We start from the raw sequence: 20,000 nt of genomic DNA, 5'->3' as shown, positions 1-20,000 counted from the left end.
TTGACTTTAAAAGTCTCATACAGATTTTTTTTGTGTGAAACATTGATCCACTACAGTTGATCTAGACACATGAAAATAAAATGGAAACGCTTCAGATTTTTTTTTTCAGGTTTTTGCAAAAGTAAAAAAACAAAACAAAACAAAACAAAACAAACAAACATAAAGACATGGCAAAACACAGTGTTGTAAGGGAGTGATTGGAAGACATTTAGCTGTGGATCCTGTCTCCTGTTGGCATTTGGCCACATCACCTCGTCCACATCACAGGCATCATGTCCTCCCTCGCCAAGCAACAGGGGAAATATCTCCTTGCATGCCGGAACCAACCCTGTATGGACCCCAGCTCAGTGTCGCCGCATGCCTCTTCCATGGCTGGTAGAAGAGGCATGTGGGCATCGAGCAGCATCATGCTGACAAGAACTCCTCAATGCGATTCAAAAATGGAGTTTATGGTGGCAAGTTGAGTGCAATAAATCTATTATGGTTGGTGAACCGGTCCGGACCAGAGCAGCCCGATGGAAACTGACATTATCCCAGATGATGACAAACTGGGGCTGCTCCTCTCATCAGGTGTATTCATAGTGCTATGGTTTAGACTCATTGGTCAACAATTAGAGTTTGAATATTTTCATGTGTGTGAGTCTGTGCACTTTTCCAGTTTTAGTTGTGTTTTGTATTTTAAATCGATGTGTTTTGTCATGTGTAAAAAACATTGTGTAGTGTTTTGCAAGAAGTGTGTTGGAGAATTTCAAACACAGTGCAAAGCGTATGTTGTGTTTGCCCAGTTGGCGCTTTTGTTTAGTGCGCGGCCACCGAAGTTAGAGGTTGTGATACTTTTAGTGTTTAAGCATTAGACAGAAACTGGAAACAGAAGATGATTTTTAATAAAAGTTTTTGTTTCGTGTTTCAATGATCCTATCAATAATCATATTTAGTGATAAGTAGGAACCTGTTTTGGCCCCGCCCTCTCCCCGGTGAGCTCGCGCCTGTCTCTCACCTGTCCCTCACTCTTACCTGAGACTCAGCGGAGCTGCACGCGCTGTCCGGAGCAGCCGCGCGGACTCTTTAGTTTCATTTGTTAAACTTGACAAACTAAAGTTTTAAACTTGAAAAACTTCCGGTCTGAAACTTTTCACATCCAAACTTTATTTCTCTTTGACTTCGGACTGTTTTTTACCCACTGATATGACGTCATTACCGTCAGTGTGAACCTGGATCAGAACCATCACAAGAACCAGGACCGGGACAGGCACCAGGAGCAGGAGCAGGAGCAGGACCAGTGGTAGGAGGATGTCTCGGGCGGAGGAGCGCGAAGAGGCGGACTGTGTGTGCTCGGTCGGGATGAAGTTCACGTGGGACATCAACGACCCCAAACTGCCACAGGTAACTGATCAGTCACTGATCGATATGGACAGGTAGATGCGGGAAAGGCAGAGTATCAATGAGACTGAGTTCTGACAGAATCCATCATTTTATTAAAGTCAGTGAAAATTAATAAAGTTCTGACTGAGACAATCAGATTCTTGTTTCATCAGATTGATCAGCATGTTTCCGCCCACAGAACGGATTCACGGTCAATTTTAAAGATCGAGACACGTGACAGAACCAAACATCTGCAGAACAAACGATCCATAAAATAAACCCCGTTTCTTAAATACACCAGAACACACAGCGGGTTCGACTGGCGGCTGCAGCCGACGGCTCGGGCTTCACGAGCTGAGGACCAGGTTCCATAAAACCCGGATCAGCGACCACAGACAGCAAATCCACATCTGAGATTCTCTTAAATAGACAAAAAATTGAACAGAGTTCAATTGGATTGGTTTGAAAAGATTAGTGAAAAATGTTTCTGCAAAGTGAGAGGTTCGGCAACATGATGGTGTTACTACTACTACTACTACTACTACTACTACTACTACTACTACTACTAATAATAATAATAATAATAATAATAATAATAATAATAATAATAATAATTAATAATAGGGTTTGGGTAATAAACCATGTTATGTATGTTATTATTATTGTTAATAATAATGTTGTTAGAGTCTGGCTGCAGTCCGTCACGTTTCTCAGGAAAGGCTGATTTATTGAAACACATTTTATGATCGAGTGATTTCAGTTAAAAAGTAAATAAATATAAATGAAATGTTGTATGAAACATTTAAAGAGCAGACGTGAAGATAACAGACAGAGTGATAACATCCGTCTGCTGTCAGGAGGAGTTCTGCTGGACGGGTCGGTATTCTGTCAATATCTGATATTTTATTGGTTATTTTAGGACACAGAAGATCAAAAATACTAAATATGAAATTAATGTAAGAAATACAAGTTAACAGTTTAATGAATAAATCCAATGAGACACTTTGTGATTTTCTTAAATATGTAATAAATTGTACAGAGTTTGGTTGGAGGCTGGTTAACATGACATGAAGATGAGTTTATTAACAGGCGACTGTTTCATCTGATTTTATACAAAAAACAATGTTCAGGTTTGATTATTGATCATCTTTAGAAATAAAGTTTATCATTATCATTATTATTAGGATTACTTATTACACCTCCTGCTCATTAACTTCATTAAAACATCATCTGTTAGAGTTTCTCTAAAAATGACCAATTGATTTTTGACTAACAAGTGAAACAGCTGCTGTTTGATTCATTGATCTGCTGACAAGGATCAGTGACACGATCAACTGTTGAATTTAAAGTCTGAATGATTTCACACGTTTGGACGTTTAACTGAAGATTCGAAACACAAAATCCTCTTTTCTTCTTTACAGTAAAAATAAACTCCACTTTTAAAACGTAAAAAACTTTGTACTCCTCATCTGAACATAGAACATCATAGCTATAGCTATAATACAATTTATATATATACATATATATACACACATACATGCATCATATTATATATATTATATAATGTGATACATGTATATATATAAAATATTTTTATAAAAGCTGCATCACTTCTCACGTTTCTGTTCGACATGCAGACAATGAATGATTCAGTTTCCTTTTACTGTAAAACTCCACATGTTGATTTAAAGTCTGTGTCCTAAAATAACCAATAAAATATCAGATATAGACAGAATACCGACCCGTCCAGCAGAACTCCTCCTGACAGCAGACGGATGTTATCACTCTGTCTGTTATCTTCACGTCTGCTCATTAAATGTTTCATACAACATTTCATTTATATTTATTTACTTTTTAACTGAAATCACTCGATCATAAAATGTGTTTCAATAAATCAGCCTTTCCTGAGAAACGTGACGAATGGTCTGAATGATAATAACATGATAATGATAATAAACTTATTATTATTATTATTATTATTATTATTATTATTATTATTATTATTATTATCATTATTGATAATAATAATAATAATAATAATAATAATAATAATAATAATAACAATAACAATAACAATAATAATAATAATAATAATAATGTTATTATTGTGTTATTATCCTTCAGACCATAATGTCTGTAAACTCCTCTTCATGTTGCTGAACCTCTGACTTTCCAGAGACATGTTTCACTGCAGCCTCAAACCAAACTCTAATTTTTAGCCTGTTTAAATAGAGCAGTTTTGTTTCCCTGTGCAGGATCAGAGTTCAGACATGTTGTTTCAGTGTGTGGGGTGAACCTGACATGTGTCCTTTGACTCAACATGTGTAAAAAAGGAACACTTTCACTTTCCATAAAGTCATCATCTAAAACAGAAACACACATTCTAATAAACACCACCAGCAGGTTGAGTATAACAAGTGACCGAGTTAAAAGCTACGATCATTATTAAAGATAATAAGAACGCGATGAGATCAGAGCTGTCGGTCTGAACCAGAACACATTCATGACAATGAGCTCCATGATCGACAGTCTGGTCACGCAGACATCAACACGCTCAACACAGTGACTTCAATTTTCATCTATTAACAATAAAAACAAACTAAAACATTTCATAGACGAGTAATGAAACCAAAAACCTCATTTAGTCATTTCACTCACAGACATAAAGAGATTTATGTTTAATGATCAGCTGATAAATGTTTGACAGAGAAGAGTGACATCACTCCAAACCAAACTCCAGTCGGTAAATCTCTTCTCCTGAAGATAATCCTATCAGACGATGTTTGACTGTGTTTCCTCTCATGTTTCTGGACATTGGACGGGTTGGACGTTTCTCTAAACACTCAGAAAAATGTTCAGAGTTTTGGTCCATCGTCACTCAGCTGGAGACTCAGTTTGTTTCAGTCAGAGCAGGATTTTACAAACACGATTAGAGATGTATAGAAACATACTGACAGGAAACACAAGTCAACAGATGACTGAAGAGGTCAAATGTAACATTTAGCGATTTCCCAAAATACTGATCAATTGTACAGAGTTTGGTTGGAGTCTCCATCTTTTCTCAGGTGGAGTTAAATTCAGATGATGACAAATGAAACGTGTTGAACATTTTTAGAGAAACTCTAACAGATGATGTTTTAATGAAGTTAATGAGCAGGAGGTGTAATAAGTAATCCTAATAATAATGATAATGATAAACTTTATTTCTAAAGATGATCAATAATCAAACCTGAACATTGTTTTTTGTATAAAATCAGATGAAACAGTCGCCTGTTAATAAACTCATCTTCATGTCATGTTAACCAGCCTCCAACCAAACTCTGTACAATTTATTACATATTTAAGAAAATCACAAAGTGTCTCATTGGATTTATTCATTAAACTGTTAACTTGTATTTCTTACATTAATTTCATATTTAGTATTTTTGATCTTCTGTGTCCTAAAATAACCAATAAAATATCAGATATTGACAGAATACCGACCCGTCCAGCAGAACTCCTCCTGACAGCAGACGGATGTTATCACTCTGTCTGTTATCTTCACGTCTGCTCTTTAAATGTTTCATACAACATTTCATTTATATTTATTTACTTTTTAACTGAAATCACTCGATCATAAAATGTGTTTCAATAAATCAGCCTTTCCTGAGAAACGTGACGGACTGCAGCCACTAACAAGAGTTTGGTTGGAGGCTGCAGTCCGTCATGTTTCTCGGGTGGAGTTTCTGTTTTGTGCGTTTCTAAATTTAGATTATTCCATTTTTATTGCGATAAAATGTTTTTAGTGTTTTTTTGTTTTTTTTTTAAAACTCAAGAGACTTCTGATCAAGAAGTTCTGATCAAAGCAGTCAGTAATTATAAACTGTGACAAGCTCAAATCATTAAATATTCAAGTATGACGACTCATTAATATCAAATCTGTGACTTATTTATAAAACTGTCGTAACAGCAGCTTCACTCCTACTTTAACGTTTATTTACTGTTTCTGAAGGTTCTGTGAAGGTTGCTGTGTGTGTGTGTGTGTGTGTGAGAGTGTGTGTGTGTGTGTGTGTGTGTGTGTGTGTGTGTGTGTGTGTGTGTGTGTGTGTGAAGCTGCTGACACGCAACTTTCTGTTGATGCTCAAACAGTAAAAACTGGTTTTCATATTTTGGTTTCTCAGGTGGAACAGCTGATCCAGTCAGCTCTCACACTGATCAATATCTGTGATCACACATACACACACACACATCTGATGTGTCATCGTCAATACAGAGAAGCAGTTAAAACAGTCAACATATTATTGATCTGTTAGTGATCTGATGGGCGGTATCGCTACAGGACACATTAACACAGTTAATGAAGCTTCATCTGTAGAAAGCTCTGGACCAGTAAGTGGACGTTGAGTTACTGTGTTAACTCACTGGGATGAAAGCTTCATCACATGTGAAACAATAATAACGGTAATAATAATGTCTGTCTGTCTGTCTGTCTGTCTGCCTGTCTGCCTGTCTGTCTGTCTGTCTGTCTGCCTGCCTGTCTGCCTGTCTGCCTGTCTGCCTGTCTGTCTGTCTGCCTGCCTGTCTGCCTGCCTGTCTGCCTGTCTGTCTGCCTGTCTGCCTGTCTGTCTGTCTGCCTGTCTGCCTGTCTGTCTGTCTGTCTGCCTGTCTGCCTGTCTGTCTGTCTGCCTGTCTGCCTGTCTGCCTGCCTGCCTGCCTGTCTGTCTGCCTGTCTGTCTGCCTGTCTGTCTGTCTGCCTGTCTGCCTGCCTGTCTGTCTGTCTGTCTGCCTGTCTGCCTGCCTGTCTGTCTGTCTGCCTGTCTGCCTGCCTGTCTGCAGGACACAAAGCAGTTCGACCCGTTCCAGGAGTGGACGGACGGTTACGTGCGGTTCATCTACAGCGGTGAGTCTCAGTCTGCTCGCCACAGTTAAAGGGGGAGGGGTTCAAATCTGTCAGGCGAATTACAACACATCTTCCCCAACAAGAACCAGTACACACCTGGACTAAACACACTGAACAGAGGGGGAGGGGCTAAAGGTACAGGTATCAAGGATATGTTGGGATTGGGCCTGAATCTCAGAAAGTAACTGTTGGTTAGCTTATTGTTCCCCAGCTGAAGAACAGAATGCTAACAGTTGAAGCTAGCTGAACACATCATTTGTACCTTTAGCTTGTTTCATTATTCAAGCTGAAGCTAATTCATCATCAACAGTTTGGGCAATGACTTTCTGCTCAGTTGCCCCTGCAAGCTAACTCTAACTAGCCATTTAAAGCTAACAGTAACTGCTGTTTGTTTGTAGCTGAAGATAAGAATGCTCAGCGACATCTCTCCGGCTGGGCAATGAGAAACACCAATAACCACAACTGTCAGATCCTGAAGAAGTCGTGTCTCGGCGTGGTGGTCTGTTCTCGAGGCTGCACGCTGCCCGACGGCTCCAGACTGCAGCTCCGCCCTGCAATCTGTGACAAGGCCCGGCAGAAACAGCAGAGTGAGAAGAACTAGAGACAATTAATGTTCACCTGTGTCTGAGAACCCAAACCAGAACCAGTTAATGTTCTAGCCGTGTTCACTCTGTGTGTTTCAGAGAAGCTGTGTCCGAGCTGTAACGCCTCACTGGAGCTGCTGCCGTGTCGCGGTCACAGCGGTTACCCCGTCACCAACTTCTGGCGAGTCGATGGGAAGGCCATTTTCTTCCAGGTCACCAGCTTCACCCTTTACACATGCTATCATGCTAGCTTATCCTGAACAACAGCTGTTCATCTAACTACATTTGAACCAGATGTTGGCAGAGTTAAGGTCCAGTCCAGATTCTTAAACAGTCTGAACAGGTCTTAACTAGATCGCAGAAGCCAAAGATGTAAACCATATCCAGGCACATGGGTTTAATCCAAATTCTGACAATGTGAGGTCCTGGATGTCTAAATCTGTTAAAACCAGATCCTGGCAGGCAGTCTAAACTCTAAACATCCTAAAGTCTGAATCGCTTTGAACAAGGTCCTGTGAGACTGAACAAGACTAAACCAAATCCTAATGTGTACGAAAGGAAAAACGAAAAGTCTAGATCTGGACATTTAAATAGGTTTGAACCAGATCCTGGAAGGCAAACCAGACTGATACTGAGGGTCTAACTGTTGTTGTTTTTGGTTCCGTCAGGCTAAAGGAGTCCATGATCATCCCAGACCAGAGTCCAAGTCTGAAACTGAAGCCAGAAGAAGTTCAGTGAAGAGACGAGTCAGCTCGCCGCCATTCACACCAAAAAGACGACTTATCGAAACACAGGTAACAGAAACAAACAACAACAGCTGTATGTTAATTGTTGTTTTGTTGTTTGTTCATTTGTTTGTTTTGTGTTTCAGGCTCTGGGCCCTGCTCTCCTCTCCTGTGTTGACCCATCAGACAGAATCTCCTTCATCGAGCCGAACTACCCCCAGCATTACCCTGCATTTCAGAGTCCAGAGCCCTACTACAACCCCCATAATGCACTGGGAGATGCTCCGTCCGCACTTCAGAAACCAGCAAATCCCAGACTTTACATGGGCCGACCCGGCTATGAGTTCCAGGGATACCTGACCTCGCCTTCGTATCCTGTGACCTCTGACCTCTGTGACCCCAGGTCAGCCTCACACTCACTCTCATTCAGGGCCAAGCAGTGTAAACAGATCTGGTCCAGATTCTGATTCTGAAGAGCCTAAGATCACGGATCATAGATTCTACACAGGTTTAAATCCAGAACAGTTTAAACCAGATCCATAACATCTTAATCCAGAACGCTTAATCCAGATCCAGAACAGTTTTTTTTTTTTAAAGTATTTTTTTGGCCTTATTTTGATAGAGCAGCTGAAGAGTTGGACAGGAAACAGGGTAAGAGACGGGGAGTGACACGCAGCAAAGGGACCCGGGCCGGGAGTCGAACCCGGGTCCGCTGCAGAGCCTCGGCACATGGGTCGCACGCGCTACCGACTGAGCTATGCGGCGCCCCCAGAACAGTTTTAAACCAAACTGAGAACACTTTAATCCAGATCCCGGTGATGCAAACAGATCTGAATGGGTTTCAGTTTTTGGTGATCTAAAAGGTCTAACCTAAATCCTGGTTTGTTTCCAGGGTGGCCCCTGTCCTGGGTTCCTCCTCCTCCTCTTCGTCATCAGCTCCTCTCTCCTCCTCCTCCTTCGACCCTCAGACGAAGCCTCCTGCAGGCTGGAAGGACCTGTTGAAGAGCTCCACCCCCTACAGTGACAACCACCACTACTACAGCACAGAGTACCCCTGCCGTTACCCCAGCAATGCCCCTGGGTCGCCCGCAGCACTGCAGACCATCATCACCACGACGACCAAGGTGAGTAGAGGTCATCAGGGGGTTCTACTGCAGACCTCAGACCTGTGAGCCAATCAGAGGAGAGTAGTGTCTAAGGAGTGAACATGCCTCTTCCTGTCAGGTACCCACGAAAGAGGTGGAGCCAAACTGTGAGCACAGAAACACCTGGGGCCCTGGTCTCCTCTCATTGGCTGTCAGACTCTGGCTCCTGAGTGTCTCTAAACTTTACCTGTCTCATTGATCCCAGTGTTGATCCTCCTCTTCAGGTCTCCTATCAGCCCTGTCCAAAGCCTTCTGCATCGCTCCCGTCCTATCAGCCCTGTCCTAAACCTGCTGCTGGCCTCCCGTCCTACCAGCCCTGCCCCCCCCCGAAGCCTCCAGGCCTCCCTGGCTGCTCTTCGCTGATGGACGATGCCTCCTCCTCCTCGTACTCCACTGAGGTGAAGCTGATGGAGGAGTCAGGTGGAGTCATTAAGTCTCTGTCCTTCCAGCCCGAACCTCTGCAGACCAAAACAGAGCGAGCTGATGGCTACGATTACCGCTATGCGTACCCCAACACGTACCGCTATGATGACTACTGAGGCAGCACCACCCACACCACCATAACCATGACTACTGTAACCATGACTACCACCTACCCCAACACGTACCGCTATGACGACTACTGAGGCAGCACCACCCACACCACCATAACCATGACTACTGTAACCATGACTACCACCTACCCCAACACGTACCGCTATGACGACTACTGAGGCAGCACCACCCACACCACCATAACCATGACTACTGTAACCATGACTACCACCTACCCCAACACAACTGACACAGCTGCTGCAACAGAGACTTTGTGTATCACAAACTCTTCAGTAGATGAACTGAACAACTGCTGCAACTGGACGTTCAGGATCTGAGAGGATGTGACTCGTCAGGACTAACCCGTTTAAAGACATTTATGGAGAACTTCCATGCTCCCGCAGGAAGAACTTTTTCCATCCAGCTCCAGTTTTCCTCCGGTGCCTCCTTCAGGACAGAAAGTAGTGAAAACTTTGTCAACAGATTGGAATTATCATCACCGTGGTGCTGATGGACAGTGAGGTGATGTTTCCAGAAGCTTCTCCAGCTGCTTCAGTTGTTCAGCAGAATGCTGCAATTCTGTTTTACTGTGAAGCTCCAGAACTGTTCTGTGGACTACCACACTTCACCTGACTTTATATCAACAGGAGGAGGAGAGGAGGACTGAGTTTTACTCTCTTTGTGAACTGTCCCTTTAAATGTTTTCATCTGCTGACACAGTACAGATGATCGTATTTGGGCTCAGCGGCGACAGAGGTGTCACACAGGTGTCACGCAGGTGTGGATCATGAGTCTTCAGAAAGCTTCAACTCCAAGTGACCCGTTGTCTAATTCAGGACTCATTATTTTGGGATTACGTTGAACCACAAATTACCTCAGAGGAAGCAGGTGTTTGTGTCTAGTGTTTTTTATGTGAATATACTTTAGTAAGAAGCCTCCCTGATTTCTGATCTGATCAATTAAAATGATGAAATATTAGATCTAGTGTTTAAATGCTTCCTTCAGAGAGCACATGGGCCGTGTGCTTCTGTCATTTGGGTTATTTATTGAGTCAGTGAAACTGTATGGACTGACTGACTGTGTGAAACTATGTGTTGATAAATGAAAGAACAAATGAACTGAATCAAACAGTTGTTGACTGAAAAGATCTGTGACATGAAAATATGTCAAAATGCTTCTGTCTGAACTGAAGAGTCACATTAAACAAACTGCTGTACAGACTGCTGTCGACTCTCTTACTCAGACAACAATCAGTGACACAGGTTCGTCTAATGTTGGCCTTTAGGGTCAAACGAGCAGATTTTCTGACTGAGGATTGTAAGTTACAGAGTCAAACTCTCAGGTCCAGACAGTGAAACAGTCAGTACAGGGTTACTGTGACACTGAGGACATGATATCACGTCTACAGGTTTATATGCAGCCAAACTAAACATTCAGCACGATTAAATGTGACACGTTTCTGTCATGTGTTCATGTTCTGTCTGTCCTCCTCTCTATTCTACTGTCTGTCCTCCTGTCCATCCTCCTTCTGTCCTCCTGTCTGTCCTCCTCTCTATTCTACTGTCTGTCCTCCTGTCCATCCTCCTTCTGTCCTCCTGTCTGTCCTCCTCTCTATTCTACTGTCTGTCCTCCTGTCTGTCCTGGCTGTTGACTGGAGGTAATTAAGCTTTAAACTCTTTCTGCTGATCATAATAACTAATGCAGTTAATTAGCCAGTGACCTGCTACTGCTAATCAATAGCAGAGCTGAGACTGCATGTTGTTGTTCAGTCCTCCAGCAGCCTTTTGATTACATCTTGTTATTGATGTGGTTCAAAGCGTCTGAGTCAGACGTCCCGCAGGACGAACATGAGAACCAGACTGAGAAGTTTTCATGTCTTCTGGATGTAACAGTGTGCAGACCCCCCACAGGTGTCCCCCGGCCCCTCCTGGGTCCAGAGCCTCAGAGTGAGAACCTGAAGCAGAGGATCAAAGCGCTGGTGTTTGGACGCCGACTGGCTTCAGTGTGTGTGAGTAATAAATGTTGTTTTGACATGAACGCGTCGGGACAGGAGTCAGTGCGCTGTCCTCAGACTGAACCTCTGAAACCCTCCGACTGACTGTCACTACCTTCCATTACACCCACGCCTTCCTTTGCCCTTTACCTCGCCTCACTCGTTACCTGCCTTCAGTTTACATTAACACACACACACACACAAAAACAAAAAAAAACCACACAACTCACTGACAACTGTTTAAAATGGTTTGTTCCAGACAGCTGAGAGCACCAGGTGAGTCTGTAGGTGTGGGTTCAGGTACTGGTGAGTTTAAGTGCTGGATTAGATTGCAGGTTTCCAGGTGAGTGTTCAGAGTGCTTCAGCTGAGTTAACGTTAGCATGTTAACAAACCAAACCAAGATGGTTAACAATGTGGACATCACACCTGCTCAACTTCAACATGTTAGCGTCGTCTCTGTAAGTTGCTTTAGCTGCTGTGAGTGTCCGACCAGAAGAGAAATGTGTGAGCTTGACTGTCCAACTTGTTTCAGGTCCTTTTCATGAAGGAGCTTCTCTCCTCTGATTGGCTGACACTCACATGCTGATCAGACTTGGGGGAAGAGGATGTCTTCACGCTGCAGCGGCTCTCAGCTCATCAGCCAACACCTCATCTGTCGCTCACCTGTAAACCAGGTACAGATAATCCTGAGCTGTGTAATTCTATCACCTCATCCTGTCGTCTTATCTCCTCATCTTTTTCTTCGTCTCTGCTGATCTACATCATCGCCTTTTCACACGCAAATCATTTCATCCCTCTGCTTCTTCTTCTTCTTCTTCTTTTTCTTTGCTAAATAAATCATCCCATCTGCTGACATGAGATACCTTTCTAAACAACGACACATTCACCCCCCATCTGCCCCTCCATCCATCCATCCCCTCACTCTGATGTGGCTCCGCACTAATGGATGTTTTCAATTTGATGCTACATGGTTGTGATTTACAACAGAGACATGGACAGACAAAGAGACAGACAGACAGACAGACAGACAGGAAGGCAGACAGACAGACAGACAGACAGACAGACAGACAGACAGAGAAAAGGTATAAATGTATAAAGGCATAAACAGCAGGAAGTGATTGCAGTTTGTCAGCAGGGATGAATGTCTCCTCCTGACTGAGTGAAACGTGAACACCAGGAGAGGAAACACAGTATAAGCTTAATCTCAGCCTGGTGTAAAGAAACGCACAGCACAGCTCAGTGTCATTATAGTTTCTGACCCACATGCAGCTACACAGGCAGCTTCACAGCACACCAACACTCTGATTTAATGATTAGATAATGATCATCGAGTGCTGTAATGTCATTGCAACAAATATCAGGATTTATCAGGAGGACAGCTGCTTTACTCGAGTCCACAACAAATCAAGAGTCTAAATACAGCCCTATGTTATGTTGCTTCTCACTTTGGGCCCAGTTTGTCCTTGTTAACTCCCAAAATGGAGTTGGACATGCCTTAAACAAACCTGCATGGTGGACTGTAGACCATGAGCTACACAACCATTAAATAGTGCTTGATTCAGTGTGACGTCACTTCCTGATGATATATACATACATATATATGCATGTAAGAAGGAGTTGAAGGATAAAGTGGCAGAAAATGGAAATACTCAGTGTAATATTCAATATTCAGTATTCAGTGTATTAGAATCAGCATCCATGAATGAAAGAGCACATCTTCATGTTTTAAGTTTTCTTCAGGAGCTGCTGACAGCTCATTCAGCACTTTGTTTGGAGAACATGTACATGCACTAAAATTAAAAACAGGTTAAGTTGTCACTCTGCAAACTCACTGACTCCATGGAAACATTATGTTTCCTGTCAACATCCCACCAAACATTATGGGAGCTGTAGTTCCAACAGTCAGAGCACATTATCTACTGAACAGAAGGACGACAATGAACTGTAACTGTTTCTCTCCAAATTCTGTGAACAAGCAGACAAGACACAATGTGAACCTGTGACGGTGGAGGTGGAGGTTGGGTGAAGGTGGAGATGCAGCATTGTCTCACATCAAACTTCAAGTTGAAGTGATGTCAAAAGTTCCAGTGAAGTGAGCTGATTTCACTGCTGACACAAAGAGAAGGGCAGAAGATAGACAGATGATGGATGATGGAGGGTGGAGGGTGGAGGGTGGAGGCGGGGCCCCTATAAACAAAAAGCTGCTGCAGAAAGAAATGAAAATCATATCAGCTTCAAAGACAAAAAATCAAACTGGAAACAAAGATGAAACTAAACGGCACTAATGCACCAAACATAACATCACAGTGTGTTGTGATGTGTGTGTCTGTGTGTGTCTGAGTCTGTGTGTGTCTGTGTGTGTGTCTGTGTGTGTGTCTGTGTGTGTCATGTTGTGTGTTGGTGTGTTTGGTGCCGTGAGAAGTGTTATCAGCGCCGGCCGACTCACAGAAATGTACTGTGTTGTTAAAGAGGCATGACAGTGCCGGTCTGATGTGTATCAGCAGCCTCATCATGTTTACAGCTGCCTGGAACATCAGCAGATTTTTATGAGTCAAACTCTGATAAAAAGTTCAGCAGCTGGAGCATCTTTGAGGATCAGTCCTTCACACAGAGACGTGTTTCCTTCTCAAGCAGGATGTTCAGTCAAGATGTCGAGAAGAAACTCGTCAGATGTTTGTTAGCTAAAAAAAACTACATTTAAAAATCTGTCGTTTTACCAGCTCTTCTTTCTACGGTTTACTGCTGCTGATGTTGCAGCTCATGTTGCTCATGTTGACTCTGTTGCTCGTGTTGCTCATGTTGACTCTGTTGCTCGTGTTGCTCATGTTGACTCTGTTGCTCATGTTGCTCATGTTGACTCTGTTGCTCATGTTGACTCTGTTGCTCGTGTTGCTCATGTTGACTCTGTTGCTCATGTTGACTCTGTTGCTCATGTTGACTCTGTTGCTCGTGTTGCTCATGTTGACTCTGTTGCTCATGTTGACTCTGTTGCTCATGTTGACTCTGTTGCTCGTGTTGCTCGTGTTGACTCTGTTGCTTGTGTTGACTCTGTTGCTCATGTTGACTCTGTTGCTCATGTTGACTCTGTTGCTCGTGTTTCTCATGTTGACTCTGTTGCTCGTGTTGCTCATGTTGACTCTGTTGCTCATGTTGACTCTGTTGCTCATGTTGACTCTGTTGCTCGTGTTGCTCATGTTGACTCTGTTGCTCATGTTGACTCTGTTGCTCATGTTGACTCTGTTGCTCGTGTTGCTCATGTTGACTCTGTTGCTCATGTTGACTCTGTTGCTCATGTTGACTCTGTTGCTTGTGTTGCTCATGTTGACTCTGTTGCTCGTGTTGCTCATGTTGACTCTGTTGCTCATGTTGACTCTGTTGCTCATGTTGACTCTGTTGCTCATGTTGCTCATGTTGACTCTGTTGCTCATGTTGACTCTGTTGCTCGTGTTGCTCATGTTGACTCTGTTGCTTGTGTTGACTCTGTTGCTCATGTTGACTCTGTTGCTCATGTTGACTCTGTTGCTCATTTTGACTCTGTTGCTCGTGTTGCTCATGTTGACTCTGTTGCTCGTGTTGCTCATGTTGACTCTGTTGCTCATGTTGACTCTGTTGCTCATGTTGACTCTGTTGCTCGTGTTGCTCATGTTGACTCTGTTGCTCATGTTGACTCTGTTGCTTGTGTTGCTCATGTTGACTCTGTTGCTCTGTTGCTCATGTTGACTCTGTTGCTCATGTTGCTCATGTTGACTCTGTTGCTCATGTTGACTCTGTTGCTCGTGTTGCTCATGTTGACTCTGTTGCTCGTGTTGACTCTGTTGCTCATGTTGACTCTGTTGCTCATGTTGACTCTGTTGCTCATGTTGACTCTGTTGCTCGTGTTGCTCATGTTGACTCTGTTTCTCATGTTGACTCTGTTGCTCATGTTGACTCTGTTGCTCGTGTTGCTCATGTTGACTCTGTTGCTCGTGTTGACTCTGTTGCTCATGTTGCTCATGTTGACTCTGTTGCTCATGTTGACTCTGTTGCTCATGTTGCTCATGTTGACTCTGTTGCTCGTGTTGCTCATGTTGACTCTGTTGCTCATGTTGACTCTGTTGCTTGTGTTGCTCATGTTGACTCTGTTGCTCATGTTGACTCTGTTGCTCATGTTGACTCTGTTGCTTGTGTTGCTCATGTTGACTCTGTTGCTCATGTTGACTCTGTTGCTCGTGTTGCTCATGTTGACTCTGTTGCTCATGTTGACTCTGTTGCTCATGTTGACTCTGTTGCTCGTGTTGCTCATGTTGACTCTGTTGCTCATGTTGACTCTGTTGCTTGTGTTGCTCATGTTGACTCTGTTGCTCATGTTGACTCTGTTGCTCATGTTGACTCTGTTGCTTGTGTTGCTCATGTTGACTCTGTTGCTTGTGTTGCTCATGTTGACTCTGTTGCTCATGTTGACTCTGTTGCTCATGTTGACTCTGTTGCTTGTGTTGCTCATGTTGACTCTGTTGCTCATGTTGACTCTGTTGCTCATGTTGACTCTGTTGCTTGTGTTGCTCATGTTGACTCTGTTGCTCATGTTGCTCATGTTGCCCATGTTGCCCTCGGCCTAGTTTATGTTAGCGTCATCTCATCTCATCCGTTTGTTCCTCAGCATCAGTTTGTTTTGAGGACACATCAAAGCTACCAGCATGTTGCTGCTGTTGCTGCTGGCGGGCAGCCATGATGGTCTTCTGCGTACGTGATGTTTGCAGAAGTCCTGACAGCGACGATGATGAGGCGATGAAGAAGAGATAACTGAGAGATGAAGAAGAGATAAGAGAACAGATGGAGGACAAACACACAGATTAAAAGGCAACAGGTATGACTGGTTTGGATCCAAATAAACAACCAGAGGTCAGGTGATGTTTCCCAGCATGCAACCGGGCCTCCACACCTCAGGAACACATCTGATTGGACATCAGGAGGTGATTATCAAGTAAAACATGATTGGCTCAGTTTCCCCCATGACATGAAGATATCATAATACTGCACCTGTACTACAGCAATATTACACTGTACTACACTGATACAGACAGAGTAGGGCTTTACAGCGGCACAGCACTTGTAAATCCAAACCTCTGCTGCTAAACACCGAATACAAAGGATGAAAAGAAAAGCACACAAATTGGAGATGCTCTGCATTTCCCAGGTCACCTACACACAACATTTCGAAGCTGCGGATGCAAGGCTTCTTATTAGGCACACCCACAATGGGTATCAGACAGCTGGTCTGTCAGTCAATCAACTCAAACAATCAATCAATCAACATAAATGTTAAGTTTGCCCATCATAAACACAAAATAACAAATTAATATCTAATAATTGGGAGCACTAACTCAACAAGCACACAACAAGTCTGTCAGTCTGTCTGTCTCACCTGCACAGGTAGGCTGTCTCAGAGACAGTTTGTGGTTCATTGAAAGGACAGTGTGTTTCAGAGCAGCTCACCTGAAACAGGTGAGAGCTGCAGTCTTCAGCAGTAAAATAAACAGAGTTCAGTTTAAAGAGACGGACCACAGCGGACCATCAGGAACAGGTCCAGTAATGGATCAGACTCAGGTCCATAATATTTAACAACATGAGAACAGTGTCCACTGTCAGGCCCACGTCAAGTCATTGTGAGGTCAGGACCAGGGCTACAGTCTGGTCTAGGACTAGGTCCGGGTCTAGGACTGGGTCCGGGTCTAGGACTGGGTCCAGGTCTAGGACTGGGTCCAGGATAAAAACAACAGTGTGTGTGTGTAACGTAAACAGTTGATTTAAGAATGAATGATAGGATTGGGCAGATTATCAGGACCTGGTCCACCTGACTACACTGTAAGCTCCACAATCAGTGATAGACCAGGTCCAGGTTCAAAATCAGAACCAGGTCCAGGACCAGTACCGAAGCCAGGACCAGTGGGAGGTCTGTGAGTGTATGCTGTTTCAGGGAGCGGCAGCTGTTTCTTCTTCTGCTGTTTTGACAGAACAGGAAGTGTTTGTGGTTGAGTGAAGAAGAATGAAGTTTATCTTAAAAGAGACGAGAACCAGACTGACAGGACGGGTCTGGACCTGGAGGGTGAGAGACACCAGCTACACATGAGAGAGAGAGAGAGAGAGAGAGAGAGAGAGAGAGAGAGAGAGAGAGAGAGACAGAGAGAGAGAGAGAGAGAGACAGAGAGAGAGAGAGAGACAGAGAGAGACAGAGAGAGAGAGAGAGAGAGAGACAGAGAGAGACAGAGAGAGAGACAGAGAGAGAGAGAGAGACAGAGAGAGAGAGAGAGAGAGAGAGAGACAGAGAGAGAGAGAGAGAGAGAGACAGAGAGAGACAGAGAGAGAGACAGAGAGAGAGAGAGACAGAGACAGAGAGAGAGAGAGACAGAGAGAGAGAGAGAGAGAGAGAGAGAGAGAGAGAGAGACAGAGAGAGAGAGAGAGAGAGAGAGAGAGAGAGAGAGAGAGAGAGAGAGAGAGAGAGACAGAGAGAGAGAGAGAGACAGAGAGAGAGAGAGACAGAGAGAGAGAGAGAGAGAGAGAGACAGAGAGAGAGAGAGAGAGAGAGAGAGACAGAGAGAGACAGAGAGAGAGACAGAGAGAGAGAGAGAGAGAGACAGAGACAGAGAGAGAGAGAGAGAGAGACAGAGAGAGAGAGAGAGAGAGACAGAGAGAGAGAGAGAGAGAGAGAGAGAGAGACAGAGAGAGAGAGAGAGAGAGAGAGAGAGAGAGACAGAGAGAGGGAGAGAGAGAGAGAGAGAGAGAGACAGAGAGAGAGACAGAGAGAGAGAGAGAGAGAGAGACAGAGAGAGAGAGAGAGACAGAGAGAGAGAGAGAGACAGAGAGAGAGAGACAGAGAGAGACACAGAGACAGAGAGACAGAGACAGAGAGAGAGACAGAGAGAGAGAGAGAGAGAGAGAGAGAGAGAGAGAGACAGAGAGAGAGAGAGAGAGAGAGACAGAGAGAGAGAGAGAGACAGAGAGAGAGAGAGAGACAGAGAGAGAGAGACAGAGAGAGACACAGAGACAGAGACAGAGACAGAGAGAGAGAGAGAGACAGAGACAGAGAGACAGAGACAGAGAGAGAGAGAGATCAGATCATGTTTGATTCACAAAGATAAACCGAAACATTCCTCAGTTACAGCAGGTTAATAAAGGGTTGACACATTTACATTTACATTGACAATAAGTATATTTGTCACAAGAGAGAAACCATGACATCACCATCAATGGAGTAAAACAAAATATAGAAACAATTGTCAAGCTGTCATTTGAGGACCGTAATTCTTTAAGTTCAGAAGTGCTGTGATAGAAGTGCTGATTATATGAACATACAACTGGTTCCGACTTTTTTGGAGGGGTGGAAGAGATTCATGCCATGAGGGGTCGAGGTGAAGTCCAAACAAGTGAGTCTTGAGTCTTTTGTTGAAGATGGAGAGTGACTCTGCTGTCCTGACGTTGGTCGGGACTTCATTCCACCACTGAGGCTCCAGAACAGAGAAGAGTCACGACTTTGCTGAGTGACATTTGTTTGCTCTCAGTGATGGTGGTACCAGCCGGCCCGCTGATGTAGATGAGCATGGTGCTCTCTCTGGGCCGTGTGGTCTAACTAGCGTTCAGAAGTAGACATGTGCAGTTCCACTGACGTCCTTGAAGTCCAGCACCATCATCTGGAATCGGATCCAGTTAGTGGAGGTCATGGAGGAGGAGAGTCACATGGGAGAATTTGGGTAGATTGTAAATGAGGCGCTGCAGCGTTCTGGACACACTGCAGTTTTTTAGTCTCAGAGGCTGAGAGTCCAGCCAAGAGGGAGTTACTGTAGTCCAGGTGGGAGATGACCAGAGCTTGGACCATGAGTTGTGCTGCCTCCTTTGTGAGGAAAGACCAGATCCTGCAGATGTTGTAGAGGACAAATCTGCAGGATCGGGCCACAGCAGTGATGTTGGGGGTGCAGGACAGTCCATCGTCGAGGATTACGCCCAAGATCCTTGCTCTCAACAAAGATGGTACTGTGACATCCTGGACAGTGACTGACAGGTCCATGTGAGGACAGTCTGTCCTGGGATGAAGAGGAGTTCAGGTTTACTCAGGTTGAGTTTGAGGTGATGAGCAGCTGTCCAAGCAGAGATGATGCAGACATTCAGAGATGAGCGTTACAACATGGCTGTTGGAGGAGGATGAGGGGAAAGAGAGGAACAGTTGGTGTTGTCAGCAGAACAGTGGTCAGAGAATCCATGAGATGTGACTGCAGAGCCCAGTGATCTAGTGTGCAGTGAACACAGAACTGGTCCTGATACTGAGCCTTGAGGGACACCAGTTTCCAGAAGGCAGGGTTTGGACAAGGAGCCGTTCCATGTGGCCCATAAAGGTGCAATTTGTCAGGTATGATGTGAACCAGGTTAGAGCTGAGTCAGCGATGTTCAGTCAGAGTGGAGAGGAGGATTTGGTGGTCGACTGTCAAACACAGAAAAGAAGTCGAGGAGAACAAAGACTGACGAGTGGGACGAGGTTCTTGATCACCGTGAGGGAGGCCCGTCTCAGTGGAGTGAACGGTCCTGAAGCCGGACTGATTTGGGTCAAGGAGGTTGTTTTCTGAAAGACAGGAGGGCAGTTGGTTGTAGACAGCACGTTCCATGGTTTTAGAGAGGAATGACAAGTAAGAGAGGAGGTGGTTGAAGTGAGCAACATCATCAGGATGATTCTCTCTGCTGCTTGTAGCTCCGATCTGTTCAGACAGCGGGAGGAGGAGAGATGATCGGCTGGTCAGGAGGTGAGAGGAGG

The 20,000-nt window shown here is 44.1% G+C and overlaps 1 protein-coding gene and 1 pseudogene across 1 annotated transcript; one reads left to right on the top strand and one right to left on the bottom strand.

The window, feature by feature from the left end:
* Positions 1-1,021: 1,021 nt before the first annotated feature.
* gcm2 (glial cells missing transcription factor 2) lies at positions 1,022-9,263 on the top strand. The gene is made up of 8 exons (XM_037078314.1): positions 1,022-1,383; positions 6,178-6,241; positions 6,640-6,828; positions 6,925-7,037; positions 7,494-7,619; positions 7,697-7,953; positions 8,443-8,674; positions 8,920-9,263. The coding sequence occupies exons 1-8, from the start codon at positions 1,291-1,293 to the stop codon at positions 9,232-9,234; spliced, it is 1,389 nt and encodes a 462-aa protein (XP_036934209.1). The 5' UTR covers positions 1,022-1,290; the 3' UTR covers positions 9,235-9,263.
* Positions 9,264-19,988: 10,725 nt separating this feature from the next.
* Positions 19,989-20,000, bottom strand: part of LOC119008708 — a 1,137-nt pseudogene continuing 1,125 nt past the window's right edge.

The sequence above is a fragment of the Acanthopagrus latus genome, chromosome 19 (assembly GCF_904848185.1).
Source record: "Acanthopagrus latus isolate v.2019 chromosome 19, fAcaLat1.1, whole genome shotgun sequence".
In the NCBI taxonomy this organism is placed as follows: domain Eukaryota; kingdom Metazoa; phylum Chordata; class Actinopteri; order Spariformes; family Sparidae; genus Acanthopagrus; species Acanthopagrus latus.
This window is presented reverse-complemented; position numbering and strand designations above follow the sequence as displayed.

Excerpts from the sequence above, each read along its gene's own strand:
- gcm2 (XM_037078314.1), top strand. The coding sequence starts at position 1,291 with ATGTCTCGGGCGGAGGAGCGCGAAGAGGCGGACTGTGTGTGCTCGGTC. Across the intron at positions 1,384-6,177 it reads ACGACCCCAAACTGCCACAG|GACACAAAGCAGTTCGACCC; the intron begins GTAACTGATCAG and ends GCCTGTCTGCAG. Across the intron at positions 8,675-8,919 it reads TCATCACCACGACGACCAAG|GTCTCCTATCAGCCCTGTCC; the intron begins GTGAGTAGAGGT and ends CCTCCTCTTCAG.